This window comes from Danio aesculapii, chromosome 19 (assembly GCF_903798145.1).
Source record: "Danio aesculapii chromosome 19, fDanAes4.1, whole genome shotgun sequence".
Lineage (NCBI taxonomy): Eukaryota > Metazoa > Chordata > Actinopteri > Cypriniformes > Danionidae > Danio > Danio aesculapii.
This window is the reverse complement of record NC_079453.1, coordinates 28,188,625-28,198,947: the sequence shown is the minus strand read 5'-3', so window position 1 is coordinate 28,198,947 and position 10,323 is coordinate 28,188,625. Positions and strand designations below refer to the sequence as shown.

The following is a 10,323-nucleotide window of genomic DNA, read 5'->3' as shown; positions in this document are numbered from 1 at the left end:
ATCGCCAACATATTTAAAAAAAGATTTTATTGCTGCTTGTTGAAACTACTTATTTAAAATTAACTGAATCAACATAATTCTCAAGGTTTTGAGGAGGACAACTTAATTATTTTATGTTCAATCCCCTTAAATTTTGTAAAAACATCTAAGTTAACTGAATCGATTTGTTTTGGGACAACTTAAAGGAATTGTGTGGAGGCCAGCATTTTTATAGTGCAGCACTGCAAACTTGTGTGGTAGGAACTACACCTCTGTAGAGCTGATAGCTGAGAAGCAGAGTACCTGGCTGTGTTCTATTCTGAGTAACACTTCACCATTCACTCTGAATGCTTCTGAAACCATTAAACTTAAAGTTGTCTTGCTCACATTTTATGTAATTTGCCCTAATTTCAAGTTATTATAATACAGTTCAGTTTTTCACAACTGCTCCCTACGTAGTGCTCTCTGAAAACATTTAGACATTCATAATGATGATTTACAAGGATAAAAGGTTATATTTTCCAAGCTTGAGGAAAAAAAAAACATATAATGGCTTTAATTCACATTTAAGATTTAAGCCTGTACTGAGTATAATGTCAAAAATGTGATTGAATGTTATTTTATAGTTCTTAAAATTTGGCTTAAACAAAATGAGATACGCAGCCACTAATTAGATTTTATTTTATTGACAATGATGTATTGTATGTATTGTACTGTAAGTGTATATTGCATTATTTTTTTTTACTGTTCAATTTGTTACAACTTCCTGCCCAGGGACTGCAGATGTAAATAAGCTTTATAGCTAACTCTGGCACAACATGTCATGTTGTACATTGTCCCTGTATAAATAAATAAATAAATAAATAAAAATATAGACAACAAATAAATGAAAGTATGTAATTTTACATGTCAATGTATGGCCATATATTTAATTTGTATATGTGATTTAGGCTAAATGTGTCTTTTCAATGGGGTTTTGTGTTTTGTTTCTCAATAGCATTGATAAATGCAGGGTAATGTCCACTTTCAAATAAATATGGAGGAAAAACAATAGCTCATGGCATGTAAACAACCTAATTGATTATTACAACTTGTATAACTCATACTAGATATAAATAAATAAATAAATAAATAAATAAATAAATAAATAAATAAATAAATAAATAAATAAATAAATAAGAAACAAAATTAATATATAACCAGCTGTGAGTTGCATTGTTGTTTGAAAAATACACCCGTTGTTTGAGAAAATGTCCTGAGAATAGAAGCTTTTGGTTAAAAGGCAGCATTTTTGCTTCCAGCTGACAGTGATTGATTTTTCAAGAATGTTTTTCATGAAAGCATATTATAAGCATTACTGATACCAGTAACAGTAACTTATTTAGAACTGTATAGAAAAACATGAACTCCAACTCATATTTGATCTCAAATTATAAGCATTTCAGAGAACTGCCACTTTCAGAATATACACATTATGGCAGATTGCCTCAAGCAAGAGATTTTCCCAAAAATTGAGTTTCAAAAACATCAATTGGCAGCCCTTTGGAAACCCAAAGGCTTCACTGCTGAAGTTTCATTAAAGGAACGCTACACTTTTTTTGAGAACAACAGGTTCAACCCTAAAGTGAAATACTTGAGTTTGACCATTTGGTTCCATTCATCTCTGCATATGGTGGGAACACTTTTAGCATAGCTTAGCATAGATCATTGAATCAGATTAGACCATTAGCATCTTACTCCAAAAATTTTTTAAAGGGTCACAAAACACATTTATTGAGATGTTGACTGTAATATATATGTCCCACGTTGCTAAAAACACTATTAGGACTATCAGGAGTGAAAATTGGGAGATCATCAGAGTCATCAGTGTTTTGTTTCCATTTCGCTGCTATGAGAACACAGCCTGTGTGTGGACCCAAATTGTTGGATTACAGTAATCTGCTAACATGCGACAAAATAACTTTGTAAGGGACAATTTTCACCCACTTTCCTGACTTTTTTCAAACTAGAGGTGTGAAAACACCCTGCTGAGACGGGGCGGGGGGTTCATGGCCCTTTAAAACTTTTATTCCATATACTAAGATCGACAGAAAATTTAAGTTCCCTTTTTCCTAATATGAATTAGATTACACAGCGCCTGAAAATAGTCTCCAGCTTGGTAACTAACAGCACTGTGTGATAAAGTTCCTAGCCATATTGGACCAGGAAATAGCCATTTTTCATTTCCCATTGGTCTTATTACATGATGTAGGTACAGAATAGTCAAGCTTTTCAATAGTCAAAACTCTTTTTTTAGAGCAAGATGCTAATGGTCTAATCTGATAAAACACTGTAAAAAAATGCTGGGTTCCATACAATCAATTTGTGTTGGGACTAGGCTTGTGCCGGTATTCGGTAATGCGATAAATCACGGTAATGAATATGCACGATATTGTTATCGCGGGCACTTCAAAATACCGTGAAAAATAATAGATCCGAATTTATATTCTTAGAACGCGCCTTAGCTTATTTTCCATCAACCGCTTGAAGAAAAACTGCGTATATGCTGCGCAGAACTGATGCGCACTCTGATGTAAACAATCCCCGCATGTAGAAGCCCTGTGTGCGCAGTGCGCAGTGCGCGCCGCCGCTGCCACCGCACTATAATCCTCACACGCAGGCCATCTGTCAGACCGGGCACTTTCCCGGTGGGCCGACATACTTTTTGGGCCGGGCTGATCATCGTCTTATGATCTGATCGGCCCATAAAAGGCTTAGCAGCCTATCGTTTTTTTCTGCCTTATTGATTGACGCTGCTGTGATCTGTGACTCTCTGAAAGTAGATGCTTTTTTCCCGGACAGACAGACCGGGCCGGCCCATGTGACACCCTGCAGCCCATTGGCTCTTTTCGGTATTGACATTGGGCTGGCCCAATCACAAACTCCTATTTTGGACTCCGTGTGAGCGTGCGTCGTCTGTGTGTATTTGTCAAAATAGTCGAGAGTCAGAGAGAAGAAACGCAAGGGAGGCGCAGAGAAATCGCGGGAAATACACCGGCGTTTAGCGATTCTGAAAAGTTCTCTGTTCATTCTAGTACACGGCTAAAAACGCAAATCACGTGACCACACACTCTCTGCCCAGAGCTGCCAGCCACTAGTTCAGCGGGTGAGCATAAACCCCAGGTGAGAGGATAGTGCATGTCAGACAGTTCATCTGCTGGATGATCTCATCTCACTATAGTTAAACGTGTTAAACGTGATATTGAATTCATCTTGTTGTCTCTATCTAACAATTCTTATGTCTTTTGAATCACTTGTTCTCAGTTAACTGTTTTGCCTGAGTGCAAAGATAAGCTAATATATTAATTTATGTAACCACATACACTGATTCTGCACATTGACTGATTGCTAACCTTTATCGTTTAAATTTAATGTACGTTATACTGTTATAATGGCCATTATTGGTTATTAAAACTGATATTCTGCAAAAGAGACAGGGTAAAGTTCATTCTTTTCAATGGAAATGAAAGGAGACAGTTATATTTAAGCCCTGTTTTGTTATAAATATGCAGTGTGAAGATGATGCTCATAAAAATATGCAGCTACACGAGGCTGTTTAGTGTCTGTTAATCATAATATCAAAATGAAACCAATTTGACTTATATTATGTTTTCATTGTTTAGATAGTGAAACAGCAAGCAGGATGAGGTGAAAGAGGTTAAAATGTAACACTGTTCCCTTTGAAGATTTACCCATGCATTATCAGGCATTTTTTGTTATGCTTATTATTGAATATAGGCTGAGTCAATAGTGTATTGAATAAGCTAAATTGGCTGTAGTGTATGAGTGTGTGTGAATGAGTGTGTATGGGTGGTTTCCAATATTGGGTTGTGGCTGGAAAGGCATCTGCTGCATAAAACATGCTGGAATAGTTGGCAGTTCATTCCACTGTGGCAACCCCTGATAAACAAGGGACTTATGCGAAGAAAAATAAATGAATGAATAGTGTATTTTTTTAGAACTCAACAAATATCTTTATGGACAGCATACAGAAATTAAATTGAGATTAAAGTTTGTATTTATTTATTTATTTCATATATATGGCTTTTGTGTTTTATAGAATATGAGTTGATAAGGAGGAACGCTGCCGACAATTTATCCCCCTTTAAAAAGGTTAAAGTCAGAAGTTTGAAAATATTTTGGGTTCCAAAAAAATGCAGAGGGATTACGAAGACGGTTTCCCTTTTGCACATTCACTTTGATATAATTGCTCAAGTTTACTTTTATATTGTGTATTGTTTTATTTATATTTATTTGTATTTAAATGTTTGAAGTACTTTTAGTTAATTAAAAAGTTATTAAAGTTTTGTTATTGAAGTTTTTTGTGTTTTTTTACCTGTTTCTCTAGTAAAATTACAATATCGTGATAATACCGTATACCGTGATAAAAGCTCAATCAATTAATCGCAGCATGAAAATGTGATACCGGCACATGCCTAGTTGGGACAACATAAAGGAATTAAGTTAACTTATTAGTTTTTATTAATTTAAGTGGATTGAATATAAAACAGTTAAATTATCACAAAAAAACCCTCAAGAATTGTGTTGTTTTGTTGGCACCAGTGGTGAAGTGGTCAGTGCGTCAACACATGTACTCTGGTGCTCACGGCGACCCGAGTTCGATTCTGCCTCGTGGTCCTATGCCGATCCTTCCCCTCTCTCTGCTCCCCATGCTTTCCTGTCAATACTCTCTACTGTCTTTTACAATAAAGGTAAAATATTTTATAATAACAGCAAACATGAATTTTTTGAGAGAATGATTTATGCTAAGCTACGCTAAAAGTGCTCCCTTCAGACCCAAAAATCAGCTAAATGGATTCAAAAATGGTCAAAGTGTTTAAGTCTATCGGAGTTTTAAAATGAGGCTATTTAAAAATACAAAAAAAAAAAAGTTTTCCACAGAACCAAATGAGCAAACAACAGTGCTTATTCAAACATTAGATGGACATAGATGGAGAATGAGTAATGAAAGCCTCTGTGAAGAGTTACCCACTGATCTTTCTGCTCCTCAACCAAGGTTGGTTAATTACGTTCACTACAGAGCCGAAGTAACCACAAAAATGGCAATTCTACCTGAGCGTTTCCTGAAACTTGACACAGTGCATGAAGGGGGCTTTCCCCATCACTGAAACCGCAGTCAATGGAAAGTCATGGCTGCATGGGGCACATTACTCTTTTGAAAAGCAAGATTATTAGATATTATATTCTGATTATTCCAGGTCTTTACTTGAAAAAAACATTTAAAGACTTGGTTCAGATGGTACAGTTCTTTTGTATATAGTAAAAGACCTTAGGATTACAATTTTGTGTCTACCAGAAGATAAGGGTGGCCTTGGTCTCCTGGATATTAGAAGATAAAATACTTGAATATCAGAATTATGGAGTCCTGTCAAACAAAAGTCGCTCTTCAAAATTTGTTCTATCACTGTAATAACAAACAATCGACTTTACCTAAAGAAAGTGTATAAACTTTTTTTATTGAGTAAATTAACTATGTGCATAATAATTACAATTTAATTAAGTCAACTTAACAGTTCCAAGTTATAATGGGTTCACTCGTTTTTTTAAGTAAAGTCAACTTGTTTCTATTAAGGTGAATTGTTTATTCACTTTTAAGTAAAGTAACTAATTACTTCTTACAAAATGAAAATGGCTAGAATAGCTTTTATTACTTGAAGTTCTGTAAAGGCTTGGCAGTGGGATTTACTGAAGGTGAGTCATGCATAAACATCAGTTTATACTCCAGTTTGTAATAATCTAGATTTTCCCCCAGGTGTGTGATTCATGTTTCCAACAGTGGGCTCAGTGGGCTCTTGAGGGACTTTCTAATTTAAAAAAAAATCTTTTTGATAATAATGTTCCTATGGCTTTCAGTCAGATTTACAGAAAAAATAGCCTAGGTGCTGTGAGTTTCTTTGGAAAAGGGAACTTAAAGTGAACACAAAAACGAAAATTCTGTCATCATTCCTCTGTTCAACACAAAAGAAGAGATATACTGGAAAAACAGTGGGTAAACAGTGAGGAAATCTTCATTTTTGTGTGAGCTAGCACTTTAATATGCAAGAAACAGATGAAGATTGGAATATGTTTTATAAAAATGCAGTATATGTAATTTACGTAAAAATTATATCTAGTTTAAGATTCTTCACGGAGGTCAGATTTCTCCTTCCCAGTGCTGTAGATTTTGGTAAGCTGTTTCAAAGTACCAAAATGAACTTGATTTCGACTGGATTGAAATTGAAATTACAATGTTTGAAATTACATCGTTTCAGTTCATTCTTTGATTTTGTTAGAAGTATATGATATCAGGGCCTTTACTCATTTTTTATTTTAATTTTTTTAACAAAATAGAGAGGCTCTGATGGGGGTTTATCCTGATGTGAATTTTAACTGTTGTTGTCATTATAATGTTTTGTTATTATATATATATATATATATATATATATATATATATATATATATACACACTTTAAGGTCAGTAGGATTTTTTAATTATTTTAAAATAAGCTTATCCTGCTCACCAAGGCTGCATTTATTTCATCAAAGAACAGTACAAATTGTGAAATTGTGAACTTTAAAATAACTGTTCAAAAGTAGTCCAGATTTTTTTAAAGTATATTTTAATTTATTTCATAAATAATTTATAAATAGTTATAAATACCAACACAAATAACAATAAAATAAAGCAAGTTTAAAGCCAGTTGCACATAATTGCAACCCACCAACAATGTCCCAACAACAGTCAGCAATGAACAGATGTGTTGGCGGCACATTGCCTGGGGTGTATGATAGAGGTCATTGTTTCTTTCTGTTTTAATATAAAACATTTTCCCCACTGAAGTTCACAGAGCAAACACCCCAAAGAAGGTCTTTCCGTTCTCATTTTCAACCATGGGTAAAAGTGCTGTGGTCGTGTCTGTGCCCAGTCTGTCTCCTTCTCGTAAATGGAAGGCAGCGCCGAGGTAAATTGTGTTGTACCACAGATTTTCAGATTCAGGCTCCTGCGTGCAGATGGAGCGGATTGCACTGAAAAGTGGCTTTTTGCCTCCGTAGGAATCAGAAAAGCGCATCACTGCATGGCTCATTTGTTCCTCAGTCAGTTCAGACGTGCAGCTGATGTGGAAAGACACCTGGCTGTAGACAAAATAAATGCCGTCATCAGGAATGATGATCTCGCTGTTTACTAATTTCAAGCCACCTGAAGAAAAAGCCTGGTCCTGGTCATCTTTCCAGTCTAAGATCTTTAATTCAGAGTTGTATCCACCTAGGAGAAACAAAAAACATGGTCTAAGTCAATGGTTCTCAACAGGTTTTGCTTCAGAATGCAGATTTTACTTGGTAATCGACCGTAATTCTACAATTAATTAAAAAAAATTTTCCGATAAAGTTTGATAGGCAAAAAAATATTTTAAAAACTATAATTTTTTTAAATCATTATGGTTATTAAGCAAAAACATTTTGGGAAACGTCCAGGCATTCTGCCAAAGACACAAATCAATTTTCAACATGCCAATGCATTAGTAAAATATAGCATTTTACGGCAAAACTCAAAATGGATAGATATGGGAAATGTCTGTATTGTCGAACTGTTGTGCTGTTTCAAATCAAAAGGGATCAGCCAAAGTATTCAAAAGTTATAAGAACCAATACCTATTTTTCCATTTCTACAGAACATTACAGAGCTCTGTGCCGAAAAAGTGCAGGTAAAATCAGGTCAGGGCACGCACCAAATTGGGTTCAAAAAAGCTAAAGGGTGACAGAAATATACTAAAACCTCTTGTCCACTTTTACAAGCTAGTTTTGTTGAATATGGTTTTTTTTTTCTAAGACTGATTTGACTAATCAATAAAAAACATTTAAAACGGCACACTCTAATAAAGTTGAAAACATAATTATAAGTCCTCTTGTGACTGCCAAATTTGTTAAACAGAGAGAAGATATTTTCAACACAATTTCTTTTGTCTTTGCCATGATGACAGTGCAGAATCTTCCACTAGTTGTTTTCAGGATATTAGTATTCAGTTTAAAGGCTTAATTAGGTTAAATTAAGAAAGTAGTTGGACAACAGTAGTTTGTTTTGTAGCCAATTTAAAAAAACATATGTGATGTTTTAAAATAATATAATAACATAATAACGAAACATGAATACAATTATAATAGGAAGTATAGTAGGAAATACTGTAAATAAATATCACTTGGGAAACATTTTAAAAACTGCAATTTTGTTTTCAACTTTAAATGTAGGTCAGTTATAAACAAAATGTTAGTAAAATGTGGGCAAACCCAAACTCAACAGTTGAGTTTGTCCATATTCTACCCAAATACGGGTTAAAACTGTCTAGTCTGAATGAAGCCAATGCTAATGAATTAGAGAACATTAATTTTTTTCTTATGCCTTTAACTGCTTGCTCTACCAAATGGTTGACCATATTTTGGCTGTTTTAAATAATGACTGTTAAAGTAATTTAAAGAATGGCTGTTTTAAATAAAGGTTTACACACAGCATTGTTGGTTTACAAAAAAAAATTGAACAAACATAATCCTGTTGCAGTACTACACTTTATTTTGGTTTTATAAAAATATTAAGAAAACATGTTAAAAAGGAACCTGAAATATTTTATGGCATACTGCAAAAAATAAAGATGATTTAGTATTCAAAATGTTTTATTTTGATTATGTTTTTAAATCAATTTTCTTCTTATACTTCATATTTTCAGATTTTTCTTAGTGTATGTTTTAATTCCAGTACTTTTATCATATACCGACATATCAACCACTTTGTAGAGCCTGATATTTTAGAAATTTTAGATTTTTTTTTTTTTAAACATGTTAACTAGTGACATGAGGAGGTAAGAATTGCAGTCCTTTTACACACGAAAGACTTGATTCAACCCAAATTTGGCTCAGATATCAACAAACCCAAACCCACTTTTTTAATGGTTGGGTTTGTCCATATTTTACCCAGACTGTAAAAAATGCTTTGTTCCACACAATGTTGTCCCAACACAAATCAATTAAGTTAACTTAATCGGTTTTACAAACTTAAGTGGATTAAACAATCAAGTTGTCACGAAAAAATGCCAAAAAAAAAAGTTTTTCAACTCATTTTAAATAAGTAGTGTGAACAAGCAGCACAAGTCATTTTTGATTTTGAGAGCAAATTTGAGTTAAAATCAACCAACATTTTTGGAGGTTCAAAATCCCGCTCACCTGTTAAATGGATGGCAGCCTTGGAAGTGAAATTGGCTTGTGAAAAGTGATCTCTCAACGTGAGTCTCAGCACTGATAAGACAAAGACATGAAAAAATGATTCACACGAGATGACCGAGTTTCACAAAAAACAAAATAATCTGATTTAACTCTAACAAAGAAAATCTGAAACTCACCACTTCCGTCTTGTTGATTACCCCGGGTCTAGAGAGAGAAACAGAGACATTAGTTATGCAACTGATAATATGTAGCTGCAATTGCATGTTTAAAACACCAATAACAGTTGTTTGTAATATGTACGGATCAGAAATTTCACCTTATTGAGCGTGAAGCAGACGGCAGCAGCGGCGCAAAGGCCCACAGCCAAAATGACCCCAAACACCCTCCATACGCCCGACTTTGAAGATCCAGCTTTTCTCCTGGACACCATCACCTGCGGTAAAGGCAACTCTCCGTTTTCAACATCCAAAACCACCCAATTCTCAAGCTTCATAATTGCTGTATCTCTTAAAGATTCTATATGTGTAGATGCAAAAGCTTTTGATAAGGTCTTGTAAAGTCAAGTCGGGTTTGCTGTGTTGTTCTATCAGTATAATGTTTGGAATAACTACTTCTTCATTCTTTTTAAAGATCTGAAGAGGAAGGGGAAACTCCAGTGATGTCATGTAGCACACATACACACACACACCCACACACACGCACACATACAGATAATAACAATCAGTATATTTGTTTGTGGTGGTGACATTTTAGTTGTGATATTTATAGATCAATGAAATATCTAATATACAAATTGTGCTTAAATTATATTTTTCCCATACAAAGGAATGTGTCATGGAAAATGTGCCACCAGAAGACCTCCACTAAAATATCATTGTAATAATGATACAGCAAAGCTTTTCAGGTATATATATATTATTTGTTTACATAATAAAATACACAAATTAACACCCAAACTACTAATTAAATGTTAATTTAAATTGTTATATGATGACAGTGCATAATATTTCAGTAGATATTAGTATTCAGTAATGTTTAAAGGCTTAATTAGTTTAAATTAAGCAAGTCGTTCGACAACAGTGGTTTGTTTTGTAG

General features: G+C 34.2%; 1 protein-coding gene across 1 annotated transcript; it reads right to left on the bottom strand.

Moving 5' to 3' along the window:
- Nucleotides 1-6,688: 6,688 nt before the first annotated feature.
- Nucleotides 6,689-9,811, bottom strand: tnfa (tumor necrosis factor a (TNF superfamily, member 2)). The gene is made up of 4 exons (XM_056479980.1): nt 9,545-9,811; nt 9,405-9,432; nt 9,229-9,300; nt 6,689-7,282 (listed from the first exon to the last, which is right to left on the bottom strand). The coding sequence occupies exons 1-4, from the start codon at nt 9,719-9,721 to the stop codon at nt 6,861-6,863; spliced, it is 699 nt and encodes a 232-aa protein (XP_056335955.1). The 5' UTR covers nt 9,722-9,811; the 3' UTR covers nt 6,689-6,860.
- Between the last annotated feature and the right edge of the window lie 512 nt (nt 9,812-10,323).